Genomic DNA, 23,211 nt, shown 5'->3' with positions numbered 1-23,211 from the left:
CTGTTCTAGAGACGTTACATTTTTTGGATAAAGCTCTAATTGGTTTTCTTTTGGAAATATGTTTCAAATTCATCCTAAATGCATTTATGACTGTAAAGCATATATGTGTGCGTAAAAATTCTGATTAAAAGAATAGTTTCTTTTAATAGTTTCTAGAATAGTTTCTTTTCTTTTAACTACAAGAATAGTTTCTTCCCCCAGGCAATCTACCTCATGAACAGTTAAATGTTTCCCACTTAAACTTATGCAAAAATGTGCAATATCCTTATATTTATTTGTTACCCCTCCATCCTAGAACATTCCTGCATCTCACTCAATCCTATTCCATTATCATTTATAGCACAATTGTTTATACACTTATTTATTTGCCAATTTGTAATTCTCCTGTAAATTTTTTTTTTTTTTTTTTGTCTGTGTGTTGTTGTCTCTGTTTACTGGAAGCTTATGTCACTAAAACAAATTCCTTGTATGCAAGCATACTTGGCAATAAAGCTCTTTCTGATTCTGATTCTGATTCTAAAATCGAAATAACAAAATTGATCAAAGAAATCGCGATATGTTTTTTTTTTTTTTTGTCCATATCGCACAGACACAGCCCTAGTTCATTCAATAAATAAAGTTAACAATCTAGCTTCTGAGTACTAAGTTATTAACCCAACAATAGCGGGGTCAGTTAATTTTTTTTTTTTTTGCAGTGGGCTGCGCAAACATATGTTTGGTTGAAAAACCATGTTATGTTTTGGCGAGTTGAAAAAGGTTGGGAACCACTGTGGTAGAGGACCTGGAGCTCTCTGATCAGGACTAAAGTCACCGGAGTAATGCTTTGCTATTTCAAATTTAAACATAATTAATACTGTTATTAAAGTAAAGCTCACCAAGAAATGATGAGCCATGTACAGCCCCTGTTGTAGTAACTACATTTCTTTTTTTGCACCATTGTATTTTATAAAGTCAAATCTCAAATTAAAGACCTTATCAAAAACTCTGTTTTAAAACTAAAGACTTTTTCACCTCAGTATTCAGAGATGTTGCATTGTTGTGCCGAGGACACTGCTTGTGAATGGGTGGCCAGAGGCAGGAGGTGGAAGCACGGGGTCGGCCCTGAGCGCCAGGCTGCCAAACGCTCGTATCGTCCACTGCCAGGCTGTGCTGCCCAGGTGGGAAGAGAGGAAAACAGAGAGCAGCCTGTTCTCTCGCCAAAACATCTCTCCCCTTCAATGCTTTCACGTCACTCTCTGAAACCGCCTGGCTTTTTCTAAATGTTTTAAAGCAGAGTTTAAGCTGCCAGAACTCCACACGGCTCTAGTGATGCTGTAGGAATTTGGTAAAAAAAAAAAAAAAAACTACTCTACTAGAATAGTCAAAAAATGAAAATTGTCCTAATTCCCAAAAAAAAATTTTGTGACTCATTTCAATCGAGTTGTTTCATCCAGTTCACAAGTCTGAATGATTTGTTTAGGAATTAGACTGATCTCGTTCTCAATTTCAGCTGACTGATGCAGTTCACTGGAGGTGAAGACTATTCACAGACGATGACTAATTTAGGTCTGTCTCAAACCTATCGTCAGATAAGACGTCAGACGTCTTTGAATATAGCACACATACGAACAACTTTTATAGTGTTGCTTCATCCTTTTTTTAAAAATCCTCATTCACTGTAATTGTGCTGGACATGGTTTTCCATGCATTGTCTTTGTGTGTCTTGAAAAAGTCATAGGTTTGGGACACCTCAAAGGGTCAGTAAATGGTAACCATTTTATTCCTTTAACTTATTTAAATCATCCTCTCTTATGCTCACAACTGCATGTGACCGCTGTTGTTGATGGCTGAAGCATCTTTATGAGCACACATTATTTTGTGTCCTGTTCTTTCCATCACTCCCAGCTTGAGGTTCAGAACGTCAAGAATCGTTAAATTCAGGCCCCCATGACTGAACGTCAGCTGGGCTGCTTTAGAGTAAATTCAGTCTGCACTAGATTTGCCGCATACGTCATGCCTGTGTTTGCGCAAGTCTGCGTAACAGGTTTAAGCGTCTATCACTTGGAACGCAGTCACATGCAGCATCTGACACTGACAGTCACGGGTGCAGTAAAAATATTTTAACGGGCGAGGGGCGGACGTCCCTGAGAGTCAGTTGTTCTTTGGGTTAGGCTGGGGCCACAGGGGCCCTGGCCTGCGACTGAACCTGACAGCTGTTGTTGACCTGAACCCTGCTCCCCCTTCCACGCGCTCCCTCCCTTGACCAGGGGATTTACCATCCAGCTGGGGCCGCCACTCCCTGCCCTACTGTGGAGGAGTTTGGAAATAAACGTATTACTCAGAGAAAAAAAAAAGAGGAAAGTGCATCTGCAAGTTTTCAATAGGATTTATTTCACCCAGCAGAGAATAGAAAAATAGGATGAAGACAAAACATTGATGGGGAATCTAGCGATTTGAACCGTTTACAGATTTAAAAAGAAAAACTATTTCAAAGATTTGCATAAAGAGCTTTGTGCCTTCATTTCCCTGCAACAAAGAGAAAAGTGTTGTTCTTTGGGATCAATTTAAGGACAATTTAATATTTCATTGCTCTAAATACAGCAAACAAATCCCTATAAATATTTTTTTCTCTCATTTATATGCTGAAGTGGCATTTAAGATTGGGGCTCATGACTATTACAACTGGAATACACAGCAAACAGAAAAAGATGAACAAAAGTACCACTTAGTCAGCCAGTCACATTTTGTTCAGTAATAAAGATTTTTAACTCGTGCAACTACATTTAACAAAACGTACCACTTATTTCATCTTCAGTATATTCTCATCTTGAGCATGTTTCTGTACAATTCAGGATAACATGTCTTTCCCACAGCAGTAAGTGTGACCTTACAATGGCATCTATATACTGGCATCAGGGGGGATGTACATCCTTCCCTAATGCTCTTTTTTTTTGCGGGGTCATGAAACTAAAACGGGCCCAGATGTTTGTTGGGTGATAGTTTGGGCCATTGCTTTGGCTGATGGCTTTTGGTCACAGGAAGTCTAAGTGCTTTACACATCTCTTTTGAGGTCCTTTTTCATTCCACTTCCTTTAGTACGGCACCCTGTATGTGTACCTTGTTTTGTCACTGGTGAGATCAACGCTAGATCTCGTTTGAAAATTCCACATTTATCCATCTTTGGTGTTGGACTGTGGAATGCATAGTTGCACTGGTCAAGACTGCAGATGAGTTCCATCCTCTTCTTATATTTACTCCTCTTTGGAGGATTTAGCCTTTGAAGCGAAACCAACTCCAGAGAATTTAAAACGGCTGGAAGTTGAAGGAGTTGGCAGAAAAAGTGTCTCTTTCGAAGTTCACCGCTCCCCGGGATTGTTAGGTACCATAAGAGTTTATCGCACTGAATGTTGCTTTCCTACAACATCTGACACAAAAGAATGTTGTATGTGTACCTCATACATTCAGTGGATGCATCTCTCTTCCTTCTGACATGCCATTTAAGAGCAGCTGTCTGCTCACGTTCATCTGTCGCACACTCCTAACGCTTCCTGTCTCGTCCCCAAGTCCCAATTTGCACATCTTTGGATTTTGGCTTCCACACAGCCGCTACAAAGGGTGGAGCAGTTTTAGCCTGTGTTACATCAGTGTCTGTCTTCTTTCTGCTCATTTTTTCACACTCCTAAAAAGATTAAGTGCCTCTTTTTAAAGGTCCTCAAGTTTGCTTTTCATTTTGGGAGGGAGGGTAAAGGGGGTAAGAGGAAGGAAAGAATAGTTCAAAGAGGGCCCCCTTTATGCCCTCTCTCCGTTTTTACCTCCTCCTTGAAGCACTGCCTCTGCCATATGGAGAAGCAGTCAAGAGTTTTAATGGCCAATTCTACGAGGGAGGTTTAGTGGAGTCGTAAGCTCCCGCTGAGGAGGGATTTCCGTTCTCCTGTTTGGGGGAGGTGCGGCAGGCAGGAGGGGGCACGCTGAATGGTGAGGAAGTGCTGCCGGTAGAAGGAGGGCGGGTCTCGGCGGGCAGGGGGTCTCTGTCTATGGGGCGCAGAGCAGATGGAGGCAGCGGGAGGGCCAGCGGGAAGCTGGTCATGTAGAATATTCTGCCAATACGTCGTGCCACCTGAGGAAAGCAGCCACATGACAGTGTTATTTCTCACACTGTACACCCAACAGGAAGTGCACAAGGATGTACAGTAGCAGTGATACAAGATTATTGCTTTCATGTCTGTTTAGATTACTGAATGTAGAAATGTGATTACACGTTAAGAAACAAAGACAAATGGGGTGGTCCTATTTATAGGTTATTGGGGCCGTTGGCAAGATCATGAAAGTGGACCCGCAGGTGTAAAAATTACAAATACCTTCTGGCCAGAAGTTCTAAACTGCTCATTTATTACAGACCATCTTGTGTGCCTGAACAAACTCACCTGTAACACCTGTGTGTTTCATTGGGGTTGGAGCTAAATTCTGTAGGACAGTGAGGACAGTTTCCCACACTTTGTCTATGGTATATCTGCCTACTATTATTGCAACTTCTTGTCCTCATTACAGTCATTCTCCTGGATTGCTACTGTCCTGTAGAGTTTAGCTATGCCCTATTTACAGCTGCTACTCAATTTCTCAGGATTACTGGACAATTACAGACAGGTGTATTCAAGTAAGGTCTGCATGAAACTCTACACTGGGCAGGACATTGGCCCTACTGGAGCAGGATTTGACACCCCGGTACAGCAGGTCTTTTCTTTACCTGAGAGCGGATCTTGAGGGCAGGCCCCAGTTTCAATCCCATGTTGTTGAGTAAGTGGTCTTCCGTCAGCAATGGCAGCGTCTCGCCATCAATGGCCTGCTCTCTGAAGACCTGAAATAGATGACTTCGCTTCAGATGATGTTGATGAACATTCACCAATAAACTCCACATGCACTCAGTTCATGTGACTCCACAGGAAGGCTCATGCACACTCGACATTTGCAGTGAAATGAGGTGCGCTGCAGTCGACGGTGGGGTTTTGGTGATGCGCTGTGCATGCGACAGACTGACATCCAGTGTGGTGAGATGTGTGAGACAGAGCTGTGAGTGAGAAAGATAAGAGCAGCGCAGAGCGGCCTTCTAATTTTTTTTAAGTAAACTCTAGAAACATCTAAATCAAGCTATTCTGGTCTAATGTTCTTGTCTACAAATTGCAGCACGTGATCTTCATTCTGTGCTGTACAGTATGTCTCCAGTAGCCCCTGTTAAAGGCAGGGGAAGGAGAGGAGGCATCCAACGCTCTGCTCCTGCTCTTGTCCTCACCTGTGTATACTCCCTACAGCCTGCTAGGCTGCTGATGAAGCTGCACACCTCCTCCACACTCCACTTGCTGATGTCCTCGGGTGCTCCCGCCTCTTCTCCGTCCACGAATAGACCCCCCATGGCGCCTGTGGGCCCGCCGGGCCGAGAGGAAGCAGAAATCATTAGAGACAGAAGGACCCTGTCGTCTTACACGCACGCTTGCGCCTACACACCGCTCTGTTATTGACCCTGCCTATTACAGAGTTTAGTAAAGGTCAGCGGCAGGGCCCCTTCCTGGAGGAGGTCTCTCAGCTGGAGCAGGTAATGTGTTTCAGATGGTCAAGGTTGCTCTGCACTCATTCAAGTTAGGTGGGGACAAACACTTCAGCTACTTGCCTTTATTGGCTAAACCTTGCATGCTTCTTTGATGTTGATATCTAAAAGATATTGATCAGGCTATTCTTTTCAATTCAACAAAAATGGATGATGATCGTGGCTGTCAAGCTCCAAAATGTACCAGTGAAAGTGCCTGTTTGTGAAAGTAACTGTTTGTGAGTAACAACCCCAACTATATGTTCCTGACTTCTTTTATGGTACTAGTATTTTTGTTGTTGTTGTTGCTCTTTATAAAGCCTGACAGCTATGAATCCCATACACTTACATTTAAAGGGAAAAGAGAAACCTGCATGTTATGGTAAATAATTATTTTTGTCAGTAAACAAATGACAGAATTTTAGTTTTTGGGTGAACAATTTTGTAAGTTGTGTTTTTATCCATACCGGTCTTGTTTGCATTCTGTCTCATCCTATCAATGGTACGTAATGTATGTTGGTATACTGGTGCATTTTTTTGTGTGAGCCAAAATCTTTTCTATATTGCATGTTCAGTTTTTTCCTGAACGCATGAAGAGGGTTAGTTCAGCCTTTCTCTGAGCTGGTCACTTCCTCATTAGGAGCCTCATTTTCCATTAAAACTTGCTCTGGGCTTGCTTGCACTCTGGGCTCAATTTCTCAGTTTCTCTAACTCTCTTGCTCACTCTTTCTGTCTCTCTGAGGACATGGAATACTATTTGAACTCCAGATTTTACAGATTGTTAAAGTTGAAGAGCAGGCATATGGTGTCACTAACACTAGTGCTGTGTATGTTTGTTTTAAATAAGGAGTGCATTGGGTGAGTTGCTGAACTGGAATTGGAGGAGTTTTGAATCTGAAAATTGTCTCTAAATGTCTCTAAAATACAGTATCTCTCATTGGATGTGACTGGATATTGTAATATGGTTTTTAAAAAGCTTTAAACTCACCAGTGTGAAAGTAAGGGCTGGTGTATGGAAAGGTGAAGGGCAGTTGTCCAGGTAAGGTGGGTAAGGGTGGGATTCCTGGCGGCAGGTATTTGGCCTCACTCTTGCTCAGTCCTGATGTGAAGAGGTGGTGGGTTGGTGACTCTTGGCCAGTGGAGCTACAAGGAGCACTGAGCCTCCCTGACCCCTCTCCCAGCTCTTTTACTGCCTCACTAGACTTTGTCACATCCTTGCCTTGGCACACTTCTGAACCGAGACCATGTCCGTCAACTTTGGAAAGCCTCTCAGGCCTGTCTTCCCCAACCTCTGCATCATTCTCAAAGTCTTTCATGTCTTCATCTTGTCCCTCTGTTTCTCCATCCCGTGCACAGCCCTCCCCGAGGATCTCTTTAGTCTCAGATGAACCCCCTTGTTGGTCCCCTCTGAGTGGTCCTCCTTTCCTCAAGCTCTTCCTGTTGCTAAGGTCTTTAGAGGAAGTACCTGCTGCTGCCCCCTGATGGTTGAGGGAGAGTAATGGGGTGTTGTTGTGCCGCAAAACCAGCATGGCGTTGCGGCGATTGAGCTCTTCTCGGAGTGGGTGGCCCTCTGGGATTTCTTGCAGGCTGCGCAAGGCAGGGTGTTCTGCAGGGAGCCCAGGATGCAGGCTCAGCGGGTCCGCCAGCAGTCGCTGCCTGTGGAGGTTCTCAAGCTCCTTCTGTCTCAACAGTTCAGCAGACATTTCCAACCTGGTGAAACAATCCACAATCAGAGAGACTCGGAAATAAACATTTCCTGATGAAACTTGCAACTAATATGTAGTCATATGAAATTCCACACAGTATTTGTGTGCACCATCAATTAACTCTTATCTTTTGCTATAGCTAAAAGCAGTTGCTCAAATGTCAATTTTACTAAGAATCTAAGACACATTTCTCTGTGCAGTTCTACAACATTACCGAGCAAGGTTCTGTTTACGAAGAATCTCCTGTTGACGGGCGAACATCTCTGCCTGAGTAGGCTGGAGGAAACCATAACCTACAGGACAATGGCAAAATAAGAAATACATCTATCTGTGTACAATATACTGTACATCTAGTGTTCACAGAATATACACATTAGTGATCAATACATTTGCTCCAAATAAATGTTTCTAAACCTTTTTGCTCTGAACCATTTTTGCAATTACTTTTAACCAACTGGTCTCAAGGTAATTTTTTGTGGATATACGAAGTCAACTCTTCTAAAGTTCATACAGGCATAGTTCACGACATTAACTATGGACGTTACACTAACATTTGACCACCAGAAAGTGTCTCAATACTTTTGCTTTAATGTTGATCAATATCTATTTCCTTAATAATTTCAAATCTAATATATATATATATATATAATTTTTAGAAAAGTCAATTTGTGCTAAATGCATTTAAATGCTATCTGTATGACAGTATTTTTATATTTTGTTAAATAGGTATATTTTTAAGTATGTGTAAATTATGTTTGGGGCTACTGTAAATGTTTTATTTATATATATATATATATATATATATATATATATATATAAATCTACAAATAAACTGATTTATCAGAGACCTTTCTTGAATGTGTATATAGGTGGAAAACAACCTATAACACATGAAAGAAACTCCCAGGTTTAATGAGTTAACTCACCTGGGGCTTGGCAGAGGGCAGAAGGCATGCCCAGGAACGGGGGACGCAGGTGAGGCCCCAGAGCAATGTGAGGAGCATTCTGCGGGGACAACAATGGAGGAGGGTGCGATATGTCTCTGTGTACACAAACAAAAAACACACCATCATTAACCAGCTGCTACATTAACCAACTGATACTGTTTTTCAACTTTCTGTTTTTAAGTCTCCATCGCACATGATTAGCACTGCAACAGTATTGGTACAGTGTTCGCAAATTTTATTTTTCTCACTGGCAGGTGATTAGCAGCCTGCTTAAAGTCATCATGAAACAGTGTTTACAACCCATTTGATTTTTTATTACAAAGTGAAACAAAAATGTATGAAATGTAGATTTAGATTGCAAATATCTTTTTTTTTCTTTGGAATAAAGTACACACATGAATCACACAATAAGACACAAAATGTGTAAGTACATGTAAGTAAGCACGGTCATGTCATGTTGACTGTAGTAAATTGTTACTCACATGCACTTTCTTGATGTGTGGTGTTATGGTAATGATACAGGATCTTTTAACACTTTGGGTCAACTGTGTGGTGGTATGCAGGTTCTGTACCTTAACACTGTACATCTGTACCAGACAGATTTTCAACAGTCTGTTTTAGCAGTGTTGTGTTATGCTAACAATACAGATTTCCAACAGTTCAATATGGCTATGTGGCGTTATAGTTATGATTCAAGTTTTTTAAGGAGTGTGGTACAAGTTATGCAACATTGTGATAATGAAAAGGTTGCCAACAATCAGTTACTGCAACGTGGAGGTATACTAACAATACAGTAATGGTAATACTGCATTTTCTTTTATCAGTTATTTTTTATCGCTCCATCCAGTGCATCCGAGCCACCATAACCTCTCATCAGTCCTGTCATGCTGGGAATAGCGTCACGGTTTGTATCCTTGCCCCCCCACCACAACCTCCATCCTCTCCTCGCTCTTGCTTCTTCCCTCTTGCTCTGCTGCGCTCTGTGGCCCTGCCACTCTGGTAATGAGGCCTGAATGCACAATAAGAGCATGTCATACTCCGACAGCTGGGGCAGCCCCCCAGCCTCGCCCGAGCTACAGGCTGCAGGACCCACTGATTAACACAGTTCTTCCTCTTCCAGCCCAACACACACGCATACATCCCCCTCCTCTTCTTGTCTCTCTGCTGTATTCAGCCAATAAAAAGATGGCGTGTCGCATAGCCTCAATTATGTTTTTCTCGTTTTGTAGAGGTGGAGAACACAGGCTGTTCATACACAATACAGCGACCGCGTTTATTGAGCCCTGGTGGGGAAAAAGGAAAATGAGAAGAGGGGTAAGGAGAGAAAAGAAAGGAGGGGAAAAATATGAAGAAGTGTACTATCACTGCTAGTGGTGAGGTGTTGAATTCCAGGCAGATCCTGCAGTGTCTTTTTAAAGCTTTTGACTGCTCCACTGCCAATGCAATCCTCTCCATTTACAGCAACTCCTCACCAAGCCCCTCAAAACACACGCTCACACATGCATAAATATAAATGAAACCCAATGTGCCTAAAGCAAGTGAAAGAACAGCGTGGTTGCTTTGTACTTGTGACTGAGCAACGCTTGCTCCAGGGGGAGAAAGACAGCAATGCAGTACAACACAAACACATAAACATCCAAACAGAATAGACAACAAAAAACAAATGAGGAGAGAAGCCACATTTTGCTGTGCTCTACTTAGGTTTTACGTCATTTCATAACTATATAACCCTTGTGTGTCTTCCTAGAGTAAAAACAAAGAAGAAATCTAAAAAACAGAGGGATACATGGAAAAAGTGTGTGTGTGTGTGTGTGTGTGTGTGTGTGTGTACGGAGGGGTGGAGGAAGGTGTGGAGAGACACAAACGGGGGGAAATCATCGATCGATTGGGTGGCTGTTGAAATGTTAATGCTAATCGTATAACCGCTTTCCGCCGGTGCCTCGCACTTCTGTGGCAGCTCCAATTAATCTGGAAGAAGGGAGCGCGTGACCTTGGGGCCGGGAGTCGGGCCGGCAGCCCAGCCATGCTTATGTAATTACACTGTGAAGTGTGTAATCACCTGGCCTAATCCCTCAGGCCTCACAATTAGCCCGGGCGGCGCTGGCTAGGCCTGCCAAAGTCTGCGCCGCCCTGCGCGGCCCACAGATGAATAACGGTCAATTAAAGCTGCATGACTGGGGCTGCGAGGCGTCCGTTCGATAGTAATTAGCTGTAATCATGGGGAGACGTGCCCGGCAGACGTGCTTCTCCTTTTATAGGAAGCAATTTTGGAATGAGGCAAGCATTAACCGTTTCACTCTGGCTCTCTGGCCCACAGAAAAAAGAAAAATGGGGTAGAGAGCAAGAAGCAAACAGAAAGATATGGTGGATAGCAGGGACTATGATTATGCTTTAATGTGTATTATGCTTAAATAGATTATGGTTTAATGTCATATAATACTCAAAATGTCAATTAAAAGCTGTGACTAGTGGCACCAGATGAAGTTACAAAAATGTTTTCAAACTGCCTTTCTAAACTGCTTTAACATTTCTTTAATCAATAAAGAGATACACCCAAAAATGTCAATTCTCTCACTGATAGATTGATATTGATATTTTAAAAAAAATTATCTGTGTTAGTACCCCATTAACAACTGAAACATAACAGAATATCTTTTTTGTGTTTCACAGATTAAAAACAATCATATATATTTGAAACGCATTAAGTAACTGACTGTATTTTCAACATTGGGTGAACTCCTTTAAGTAAAGACAGAGGGAAGTATTTTAACATAAAAAAAAATTGCACAAGGCACAGCTTTAAAAATTATAAATTTATTTCCAGCACACAGACTGTTTCTCAGTTTACTTGCTTAATTACCTCTACATCTTTTGAGAACTGCCTCCATTCCTCCACCCTGCCCCATCTCTCCTTTTCTCTGTCTGTCGATCTCACTAGCTCTCTCTCAACCTAGCTGGCGGTAGGGCAAGTAGACGCCACTTGTGTTCGCTCATGTGTGACGACCTGTCAGAGTGGCAGCGGCGTCACTCCTTGCCTGAAAGCAACGGCTGTGTGGAGTGTTGTGCCTGTGTGTGTGTATTTGTGTGTGTGTAGAGGCAGAGCACCAAACTGGCCAGAAGAGAAAAAGAGAGAGAGAGAGATAGAAAAGTAGAGCGGAGCTGACAGGATGGCCCTTAATGAGAGGAGCACGGAGGATTAGCCGCTCGCCACACCGTGCCCGCCTTGACTTGACTCGAGGCGGGAACACATTTGCACAGGAAGCACATTAAAATGCATAAGGCTCTTGCACACCCACAGCCCCCAACTCCAGACCACTGTCTGTTGCTTGTGCTGCCCCACATGCCAAACACATTAGGATTTGCCTTGCAGATTCCCTAAATGCAATCTGCCATTTAAACCCAGACAAATGGCTGGCCGTGGCTGCAGGACTATTGATCTTGGTAATGATTTGTTTTTAACAATAGCCACTAATGGGCGTCAGATAATCAATTATGGAGAGTCGATAGAAAGGTGAGCTTGAGGAATGGCTTCCGGCTCACCATTTTAGCCTGGCAGACTGACTCTCTGTCGATGCCTTAGAGGGTTTACAATGTCTGTGCTAAAAGCTTATAACCCACCCAAACATTTAGGTCATATATATTTTAGCACAGACTGTATATATATATATATATATATATATATATATATATATATATATATATATATATACAATATATTTATATTGATATATACAGTATTATATATATGCCTAAATACATATATATCCACTGTCTGCAGTAAAGCTTTCAAGCTTCATAAAGGACATAAAAGAACCATATAAGTATCCAAAAGTGTTTCTATGAACCAATTTTGTAAACTAAATTGATTGATTTTTTTTTTAATTTTTGAAGCTTGAAATATTTGGTCCCTGCTCATTGTAATTGAATGGTAAAGAAAACCTTACAAAGAAGGTAAAGGTGAAGGTAAAAGCTTTACAGTTTTGTAACAACATCAGGGTGAGTAAACGATGACAGAATTGGGATATTTAACCCACAAATGTGCATTGCAGCAGTAATACAATTTTCCACGCTCAAAATAAACAGTTAAACAATGGGTCAAAGAACCAATGAACAAAAAAATGAGCATGTAGAAGCAAGAAGAAAAAAACACTTTCCTCCCTCCCTCTTTTCACCCACAACCTAGGAAGTGTGCAGGCCTCGTTAACATCAGCGGTCCTGTGTGGCTAATTACCGTGAGCTGGCGGAGCTGTGTTGGCTGGCTGGTCAAAGCTGCACGCTGAGCTCCTGACATGATGCTGCACTGGGCCAGGAACCGAATAGAGTTCCCCCACCCACGCTGGGCCACCCCTCCCAATTCACTTCCTCCCTACCGCCTCGGCGGCCCATTATCGATCCTCCAGCTTCCCGCGCCACATAAATAATCGACAAGCAATTACCTGCCTACTCCCGCTGCCCGGGCTTTGTTTGGAGGCGGAGGGGAGCGCCGCAAGCACAGTGGCCATGCTGAGATGAGGAGAGGGGGAGGAGGAGAGAGATTCGGGGGGAATAAACTTGCAGGGAGGGGGAACGGCGTGTGTTGTCCTAGCGACCCGTTTGGTCCTAAGCCCTATAAATGCCTCCTGACAGGATCAAATCGAACAGGGTTGTGAAGAGGTCATACGCAGAGATCACACCCACTGGCACATCCCATTAAGTGGATTTTCTATTTTTCCGTGGCCTTAACGCCAACTTCCATTATTCCCTCCCTTTTCCCTCTACCGTTTCTTTGGTACATAATTCAGTTTTTCCCTCTTTTCTCTTCGGCAGGCAGTCACCCACTCCAACGTGCATGCAGTATTCAGTAGAGTCGGATGTTGGCTTCATTATTAATGTAAAATATTCATGTTATTTTAAAGCTTAGCATTTTTTCCTGTATCCGTGGTCTTAAAGTGTGCCTCAGAGGTTTCCATTCAGCAGAAGGGCATTTATCAGCCAAACGCATGCACACACACATGTACTTACATCTCATCCACTTTTACACTACAACCTAGAGTCAAGATAGGTTTTAGCCACTGTCCAAGTGATCTCTTCTGTGTAAATCTAAGTTTTCCTTAAACAAGCTGACAGCGTAACAAGGAATAGAATATTTAGTCGCTCGCTTAGTCTCTCTTTCTGCACCGCACTAGGTAGAGCCATCTACTGTGAAATCTCATTGGCCCAAAATCTTTTGCTACATAATTTTACAGTAAACATCAAATATCTTCTTTTTTAGATGCTTGTCACTAAAACATGTTGTCATGTCTGTTTAGAACACCATGTTGGGTTGTAATATGTAAGAGCAAAAGGAGGAGAGATTAACATTTAGTTTAGTTTTTTAGCTCAAAAGCATGCAAAAGAGAGATTCCAGAGAATATGATATTGTGCTTTGCATTACCGCTCAGGGAAGTGTGCATCTCTGTGTTGAGGAAGGCCCTGCTTTCGCCGCTGGCTGGAGGAGCTGCCTGCAGTGGTCACGTGGGCTTCCATTCCTCCCGAGTTTCTAACGGCAGCCATGGCTTCCTGACGCACACGCAGCAGCTCTGTTAATGGAAGGAACAGACCAGTTAAATTGAGATTCTCATCCGGTCAATGTTTTCAGCGCCAAATCCGTCAGTCTAGCTCTGAACCAACACTGTAAGATTCATTCCAAGAGTCCCAGAGCAGGATATGTTAACCGCCACACAGGCAATACTTCACACTCCACCTCAAATATGAATCTTTATGACCTGTTTAAGAAAAGCCAAGGTCATCTCCAAGTTACTTCTCCACAGTTCAACATGAACCTCCCAATTAAGGAGACATATATGAGTGTAAATGCAGGTGAAACATATTGTTTATTGACAAATATATGATATTTCATTAAAATAAATTTGAGGTATCATTTATGTTCGTAGCATAAAAAACAGTGCAGGATGTGCTTGAACGTAAAAAGCAATAAAGTAAAACCAAGCTAGTAAATATATAAATACTATATATGGCGATATATGAATAATTATGACTTAAACTGTTTGAGATAACATGGAGCCGCTGGTCTCCCTCCTGAATCTGTGATGTTACACCAGCCCAGACCATCTCCCAACATTACCAAACTAACAGGGTCACAACAGGAAGCATACACTCTAATGAAAGGGTGTTAAATAGGAAATCCATCCTGAATGCCTTCCTCTCTTCCTATCCCTCCCTCTCATTTCTCGCTCCCTCTCTCCTCTGGCCCTTTTTTAATTAGACGGTTCCCTCGGGAGCTCGCGGCCATTTCCGAGGCTGGCGTGTGGGCCTGAGTGATCGGGTCGGAGGCACCGCGACAGATATTAATGTGCACTGGCCCGCTGTATTGATCTGTTTATTGCACTGCCCCGCGGGGGCCCGGACTGACAGCGGACAAACCTCTAACAGCCCGTGAGAGGGAATAAAAGAGAATGAAAAAAAAGGTAGAATGAAAAGCACAATGGAAAAGCAGCAACACTTGTCATTTGATCACACGCTCATTCCAGATGACCAAAAAAATTAGTAGTCTGTCCACATATAGCTATATAGCAGGCAAAAAACAGTATGTCTAAATTCACCGCGTTCATAAAACAATAAGCACAAATCACAGAATGACCTACTATTTACTGCGAGATTGTAGTTTACTATCCCATGAAGCCATAAGAAAGGATTTGTGAATGGCAGTGACACTAGTAGGTCATATGACAATGACATCATACTGCACACATTCATACTTAATAGAACATACTTTTTTAATGGTCGCAAAGTAATTACTTATTTAAAAGAAGTACAGTACCTACTCATAGAGTATGCGATTTCAGACACAGCTGATGTGTTTTGGAAAATGGTAGCTGATTTCTAGCAAGTCACTGATACTCCTAAACCATTTTGGTCAGGCAACAAACCTTCTAATAACCAGCTGCTGCTGCCATCGTGTTCCAAAACACACCTATCAGCTTCCCATCAGGGTAATACAGTCCCAAAATCTGGTAGAACTCAAAGCTGCTCTGAAGCCCTTTCCTCGGTTGCCCAGAGATGAATTATTCCCTTTAACCTGCAACAAAGTTAGCACAGGGTCATCTGGGGCTGCAAGTACAAGCAAACCACACATCCAAACAGTGACATTCTGACACCCTGACACCCATGCTACCATCTCCCACCCACATTCACCCCGCATCCTCTGTCACACTCTGAATTTGCATCATCTGAGTCAGTGTTACTGTGGATTCTTTAACAAGGGAGATCTAGTTTTCTCTGCACCACATACACACAGAGCTCCCGTGGTAAAGCATTGGCAGGCCTTTGAGAGCGTCTGTATGGCACAACAGGTCCACGTGTGCCAGGAGCAGCTGACAGACACAATACTCATCGGGAATTCTTTAAGGGGGATGGATGACAGATCCAAAAGCGACAGAGCAGCCCATGCCTTTTTCTCTTTTTTAAATTCACTCCCATTCAAGGACCTATTTTTTTGAGGGGACACCAGTGACAGTTCTGACTCACTTACATGAGCGTAGGATGTGTCAGTCTAGTGAAATTCATTCTGTTTAGGTTCAAACCCTAACTATTTCACTAGGATATTTTCACTAGGCTTGGTTTATAACAACAACAATTATATTTTTAAAAAATGATTATTAGTAGTAGTAATATATTTTTAGTCTGTAAGATTCTTTAAAGACATTAACATTAGCAAAGCTGAATTTATTTGACAATAATAATAATAATAATAATAACAATAATTAAGAAATATTGTGAAAAAAATCTAACTTCTCTATTTTTTCTGTGTTCTATTTTAATATATTTTCAAATTCTATCTATTCCTGTTATACAGAGCTGAATTTTCAGCAGCCATTACTCCAGTATACAGTGCTCAGTTTGTGCTACTTAATATTTTTGTGGAAACTGTGATAAATTTAGTTTGAGGATTATTTGATGAGTAGAAAGTTCAGAAGAACAGCATTTATTTTGAACAAATCTTTAGTAATAAGCATAAATGTCTTTACTGTAAATTTTGATCAATTTAATGTCTCCGGGCTGGATAAAAGTATGCCTTTTTCTCAAATACAACTACCCTAACTCTTGAAAGGTAGTGTATGTGGATAAAAATAGTATACTATAAATATTAAAAGATTGATATCATAAAGATAGAGATATTTTACATTCAAAATTGAATGACCAAAACATTTGAGTACATACAGCAACCTCATCATAGCAAAAGCTAAAGGTGCACAACACCTTATATACCCCCCCCCCCAAACGCACACACTCACACAAACCTATCCACGTTTCCTTCACGGCCTTTCATTTCAGGGCCTCCACTTCAAACACATGAAAGGATGCTCTGCGGGGATCCAGACGAGAAAGAACGAGGGAGGAAAGAAAGAGAGAATTTAAAAGCAGAGCGGTGCGTGGAGAATTCTGGGGGAGTGTGTTTCTGGAGGGGGATGGTCAGAAGGGCCTGGCCCCACTCTCTGCCTATGTCAAGGGGTCTTTGGAGCCTCTACTGTATAGAACCCTATAATGCATCAACACTTCCAGACACACTTCAGAGGCACACACTAGAGGTTGGGGTATAAAGACGGAGCCATAAGGAAGGTGCAGAGATATGAAGAAAGGAAAGGAGCTCGATAGAAAAAAGGCATCTCAAAGGAGAGAGCAAGGAGCTGGAGGCACGTTGAGGTAAAGAAGAGAGGAGAAAACACAGCTGGGGCTGACGCTTCCATGAGCCAGAGAGGTTTCTCTGAAAACTCACTCCCGAAAAAGCAGCTCTATGTGAGCTACAGCGCTGAAAAAACAACAAAAAAACAAAAACAAACGAGAACATAAATTAAAATCAAGTTAAAGGGGGAAAAGCGAGGTAAAAATGAATGAATGGGAAGGGAATGTTTGGGACAGACAGCCAGTCAGAACCAGCAAATTTGTCACAAGTGCAAATCTAAACATTAGAAAAGTGTTGAATAAAAATAAAGTGAAATATACAAAAGCTTAATATTATGTAAATTGTAGGGCTGGACGATTATGGCCTAAAGTCAAAACCTCGATTAATTGAACATTTTACCTCGATTACGATTAATGAACGATTATTTTGTTTCTGTTTTGTTTTTTTGCCCTCATAGTTCACTGACAAGGTTTGTACTGTAAACAGGGCCGTAGCTGGGGTCAGCAGGGCCCCAGTACAGGTTGTACCAGTGGGCCCTGTTTGAAAGTGTTTCATTTGTATGTTCGTTCTGTTTATTTGTTCATCAACATGCCTGCCACGTCCCAGAATGCAATGCGGCGCCCAAGCCCTATTAGGCGCGGTCACTTTAAGAGACAATGAATGCATCCAATATAATACACATATGATTTTTTTCTCAACTGTTTACTTTAACTTAACACATAACTGACAGTTTTTTCGAACATACTATCCAAGATGGGTATTTTCACATTTTTTTATGTATTTGTCGGTACAAGCGCAAAAACAGACAAATTCGGTGTTCAAGTGTTTTGAGACGCCTCTCTCTGCGTGAGCCCTGAACACCAGAACACCGTGGTGCTGAAGTGGGCTCTTACACATCCTTTTCTGTTTGTTTAAACTGCGATTTGTTTTTGTTTGTTGAGGTGCAGGAGGAACTTAAAGGAGAACTTTACAAACGAGAGGTCGGTTCAGTGTTGCTGTCTGTGAGACGCGGCTCTCTCTTCACGTGCGCAACGAGCACCAGCGAGTAACCAGCTACTCAGTTCAGCTTTTCCACGTCTTGTGTTTGAATGGTTTAAAGTCTTTTGAATGGTTACATTTGCAAGTGGCAAGGCATAATAACACATGGAAATGATACGCTGTTGTGTCGACACGCAGCAGCCTTCTGTCAACTATCCTGAGCGTCTTTTTAGACTGGCCTCAGCTAGACGGTTGAGATCGACTATTAAAGGTGGATATTTTTTCCTATTGAAAGAGCGATCATAGCTCACTATCAGCAGTTATTTTATCTATGTTCGTAACATTTCTTACATATTATTGCTCAGTGTAAGAGATAAATAAAGATTAAGGGTAAAAAGTACCAGTAATTGCGTGTGTGAATTAGTAATATCGTCTCTATATTATTGTGAAGCTGGGGATTGTAAATAGCCTAGTTCCTTCAAAAGTAGAAAAATATGCTATTATAAGTTTTTTGAGATTCTAAGATACTTTAGTGATAAATCACAGGACAGCACTGACAACTGCGTTCCTCTGTGCGCGCGATCTTCACAGCTATGAGTTTTCGTGCCACAATGCAGCTGCGTGAACATGGTAGCTCGATATAATAATACACATCCGATCATATAATCGCTTGAACGTCAAAACCATAAAACAAATACAACTGACAAAGTTTAGGCTCACCACTCGCGTGCCATCACTATGTGTTGAACCGGCGTTCACGTCCGTGTTTTGCTTTTATGCCACTGACTAGCAGAATCATGTGGCTACACACGCTTGTAAGGGGGAAGTATTAACAGGAACTAACCGAAATAACTGACATGGGAAAATTACGTCGGTTAGAGGTTCTAAATTTCGGTTTTGATTACTTTTCAATTAATCATCCAGCCCTAGTAAAAAGTCATGCATTTACCCTTGCATAATTACTTTTGTAATAAAAAAGGAGAATTTTGAAGAAATTTACTGCAATAAATGGGGGGTGATTGCAGTCACAAAAAAATGGTTACTCTGGCATCAAAAAAGATGCAAAAGCAAAATCATCATATTAGTGGTCCACACAACTTGTGCAATATAATCAAAGATTTTTGAAGTCATACAACAGATCTGTTTAAGAAATATGATGAAATTTAAGTTATTTACTGATAATCTTCCTATCAAGTGAGCTGTAAACAGCTAGGACTGAATTATGTGCTTAATGTGAACTGAATTAGCTGATTCATTAAAAAGGACTAATGTTATGATACTGATACAGTGCTTTTGCATCCTCTTTGAAGCTTTGAAAAAGATCCAGCACAAAAAGATTATTTGTTCACCAATCTGACATTGTTTTTATAAAAAACAATTTGTGATCAACAACTTTAATTTCTTTTTTTCAGTACTTCAATCTTTGTTGCATTGTAATTCCACGAAAAAGAATGACCAGTACAATGTCTAATTTTGTGTAACAGATCTGGAACGACACAAGGATGACTAAATTATGACATTTTTGGGTAAAGTAATACCTTAAAAAACTGAAGAAACGTCATAGATGTCTACAGTAGACCACTGGTTAAAAGGTGAGAATAGGTATCTCACTCATCAAAGTCCTGGCAGCCAGGCATGTTGGCAGCGGTTGACTGGCACGGCCTTATCGTAGGCTTATGAGCTCAGCGTGCAGGGGCAAGCCAGCACGCTCACATTCCTCAGGGGAGGAACAGCAACTTGGCCTGGTGAGTCTGTTTTCAATGGCAACCATTATGAAACTATACACCTGACATTTTTCCAGAAATCTAGGGGAGGAACCGACAGTGACCCTGCAAATCACAAATCACTGCTCTCTCTCGCTGGATTTCCCACAGACGGGTAAACGCTTTGATATTTCTTCTCAGATTCAGATTCCTTTTTTACAAATAACCACACCTTTTTAGTTTTACCTGTTTTTGGTGGATGTGAGGAGTAGAGATAGAGAGTGGAAGGAAGTTGAACTGGGAAAGTGAAAGTGAGGAATGTGTATTATGAGAGTAGATTTAGAGTTTTGTCAGTGAATTCACCCGCAGCATGCATTGGTGTGATGGTAGAAAAATAGAGAAACTATTAGGTGGAGGTGACAGGAGAGCGCAGCACCACTGTCATAAAATCCCAGACGCCAACAGCACATACAGTGGCACTAATTTCTTACAGATGTACAAGATGGGCAATTAAACCCTTTATAGCATTTCCCCCCTTTGGATTTGCAAGCAGTAATTAAGAATCATTACTGATCAAATAAAATTTAAAGTAGTACGCTTGGATTTAGCAAGCATGTGAGATTGATTAAATTCATGCTACCGAAAACAAAAGCTGGATGCAATTAACCGTTTCTGAGAGAAAAACGTCAACAAGGCTCTAGAGCGCTGTTAAGATGTATCCAAACAAATAAAACAAAATAATGCTCACTAAATTTAGTTTTACAAATCTTACAAATCCGCATTCATTAACCCTGGTACCTGGTCAGTGATCGTAAATTTGAAAAGGCATGAGAAAAAAAAGAGAGCAAAGGAGCCATTTTCATGGTGTTGGTAATTTAGAGGGTTGGCTTGCAGCCAATCAAAGGGCCAAATCGATCCAGTCGACCTCAGGGCCCAATGGCAGTGTTATTTACTACTGTGTGTGGCAGTAGTCACAGATCACCCACTCTGACATCCTACCATTGGGTGGGCTGAGACCGCAAATAGAATTGTCAGTAATCTCCGCAGTCGAGCTCTAGTTGTTTGTGTGGTTTCCAGGAATAAGACTACATGGGTAATTAGAGCGGATACAGAAACAAGCTCACACACACACACACACACACACACACACACACAGGTGACGCACACTCACCGTGGCTCGGGACGCCCATGTTGTTCGCCAGCTGGTACAGGCGCTGCTGCTGCTCCTCAAAAGAGCCATGCTCGTTCAGAGCTGACATCATGCGCCTGTAGTGCTCCTCGGGGGTCATGTGACTGCCCAGCTCCAGCGCAGGCGTGTGAGAGTTCTCTGTGGGATGAGAAGCAGCAAAATTCAATCAGCTGGTCCCAAAATGTTTGATCTTATGTGAGATGTTTGAATCAAGGAGAAGCCTATGTGCGGTTCTCCCTGGTACGCTGGGCAGCAGGAACTCAAGCCAGCGCATGGAGAGAGACTCTTGGGGGAGAGATGGGGAGGAGGAAGAGAGGTGGAAGGGGGATATTTTACCCTCCTCATTGAAACCGGAGCTTGGCCCCGGGCAAACGAACAGAAGCAGTGTGGCCCAGTGCAGGGGATGGGGGAGCGTGTTCTGCCAAGTGCCAGATAATCCACCCGAGAGACTTTCAGGTGTGTGTGTGTGTGTGTGTGTGGATGATGTTTGAGGCATTATGAGTATGAACGCTTGTGTTATATAGATGTTTTTGTGAGTGAGATTTTAGGAATTTAGGATTTAGGTCTAGGTTTTACACACACACACACACACACACACATATATATGTGTGTGTGTGTGTGTGTGTGTGTGAGAGACAGAGAGAGAGAGAGATATTCTTACAATTTTAAATAAATGTTTTTAGTTTGAATATATTTTAAATTGTTAATTATTCCTGTGATTGTAAAGTTAAAGATGGGTAAAAGCTGCTGAAAATTCAGTTGTCACATGATCCTTCAGAAATCCTTCTTATATGCTAATTTGGTGCTCAAGAAACATGAATTATATTTATCAATGGTGAAAACATTTGTGCTGCTTAATATTTGTTTGTGTGGAAACCAATATATAATATTTTTCAATTTTTTTGATGAATAGAGAGCTGAAAAGAACAGCTTTTTATTTTACATAAACATTATAAATATCGTTGTAACATTATAAATGTCAAAGCGGGGCTTGCAAAATTTCAAAATCCCTGGTATCTCTTCGGGCAGGCACTCATCAGGTTTTGGTAGCACAAATAAAAAAAATAAAAAATTTAATGGAGAAAATTAGGAGTCAAAACTTCAATCAAAAACATTTTCAAAATACAAATAACAAGGAAGGAATTTTATTTCACTATTTACAGGGTATCTGCAGGATTTTTAAATTCAAATTTAAGGCTTTTTATGACCCTGCACAAATAAAATTCATGCCATAGGAATTGGGGTAGGGGCAATGTCTGGTAACATTAAACTGTAAAAGGACATGATTTACTGTCCAGATAAAGGTTTTCACAAATCAAAAAATTATTAACATCACATTTCAACCTTAAAAAATTTCAGGAGAAAGTCAAACGTAGACTATAAATTATTATATTAATCTAAAACATATAAATATCTTATTGTCTTATTTGTTTCGATTTTTAGGAGGCATATTAGCTTGTTTTTGCTCAACCGTTTCATATTCATAACTGTACACGTTTGCAGAGTAAAAACATGGGTTGATTTTCACATTGGTCTGAACAAAAACAGCAGACGGGCAAATTTATTTTCTGCCACTAGGTGCCACTTTTGATGTGGCAGAAATGGCTACATTATCAGGCATTATAGAAAAGATGAAATTAACAGTGCTTTACTAAAGATAGCTGGTTCCCTTCAGAGATACATTCATAGAAAAACACTCACACCGCGTTTTGACTTTGAAACGAGCAGCGCTCTTATTTACTCATTGAAATTATAGCCTTTTGAAGTTTAATCGTCACATTAATTCATAATCATCCATTCTTATCTTTCCATCCCCATATGTAGGACCTCTTGAATTATTATTAAGATTTTACTTTTTTCATTTAAGGTATTTAAGACTTTTTATAGTCTTAAATTTTATACAACTAAATTTAAGACTTTTAAGGACAGTTCAGTTCTGAATGACACACAACTCTGCTGCAGGGTACATGATGGTTTGGATCTGAGCTGTAAAGCTGCTTGTGTTCCGTTCTGTGTTGGTGAAGAGTTTTTCAGGCTGCTTTTGTCATTAAGGGTAATGCTTGCTGCACTGAGATCAGTACTACCCTCCAGCTGTGTGTGTGTGTATGTGTGTGTGTGTATTTCTATAGTTGTGTGTGTGTTTGGGAGGTAGGACCTTAGACAACAGCAGCTGCTATGCTCTCAAACTACACACATGTGCACACAAAGGCGCACACATTGCTATGATGTTTGGGTGTGGTGATGGATCACAGACACGCAGACACAAGACATTAGATCAGTGGCATTCCAAAGCCATGCTAATCCACAGTGGGTGACCAACACAAGCCAACTGTAATTCCCAATACTAAAACGCACATAACACCCATTTATCATTCTCACTGCAGCAGGCGTGCTGATTGGCTACACGGTGACGAGTGAGAAGATAATGCCTCAAAATACAACAGTGTCCAAACACAAGGCATCTCAGAT

General features: G+C 41.4%; 1 protein-coding gene across 3 annotated transcripts in view; it reads right to left on the bottom strand.

The window, feature by feature from the left end:
• Positions 1-2,347: 2,347 nt before the first annotated feature.
• LOC132129717 (sterile alpha motif domain-containing protein 11-like) overlaps positions 2,348-23,211 on the bottom strand; it is a 67,327-nt gene continuing 46,463 nt past the window's right edge. For 2 of the 3 annotated variants that reach the window (XM_059541406.1, XM_059541408.1), the window contains 8 exons: positions 20,725-20,880; positions 13,624-13,768; positions 8,190-8,305; positions 7,478-7,556; positions 6,546-7,267; positions 5,267-5,391; positions 4,724-4,834; positions 2,348-4,096 (listed from right to left, as the gene is read on the bottom strand). In XM_059541406.1, the coding sequence (XP_059397389.1) occupies positions 3,854-4,096; positions 4,724-4,834; positions 5,267-5,391; positions 6,546-7,267; positions 7,478-7,556; positions 8,190-8,305; positions 13,624-13,768; positions 20,725-20,880 (1,697 nt within the window). In that variant the 3' untranslated portion in view covers positions 2,348-3,853. The remainder of the gene's footprint in view (positions 4,097-4,723; positions 4,835-5,266; positions 5,392-6,545; positions 7,268-7,477; positions 7,557-8,189; positions 8,306-13,623; positions 13,769-20,724; positions 20,881-23,211) is intronic. The other variant, XM_059541407.1, reaches the window with a different exon arrangement.

The sequence above is a fragment of the Carassius carassius genome, chromosome 46, assembly GCF_963082965.1.
Source record: "Carassius carassius chromosome 46, fCarCar2.1, whole genome shotgun sequence".
In the NCBI taxonomy this organism is placed as follows: Eukaryota; Metazoa; Chordata; class Actinopteri; order Cypriniformes; family Cyprinidae; genus Carassius; species Carassius carassius.
The sequence above is the reverse complement of the archived record's forward strand: the minus strand, read 5'-3'. Positions and strand labels throughout refer to the sequence as shown.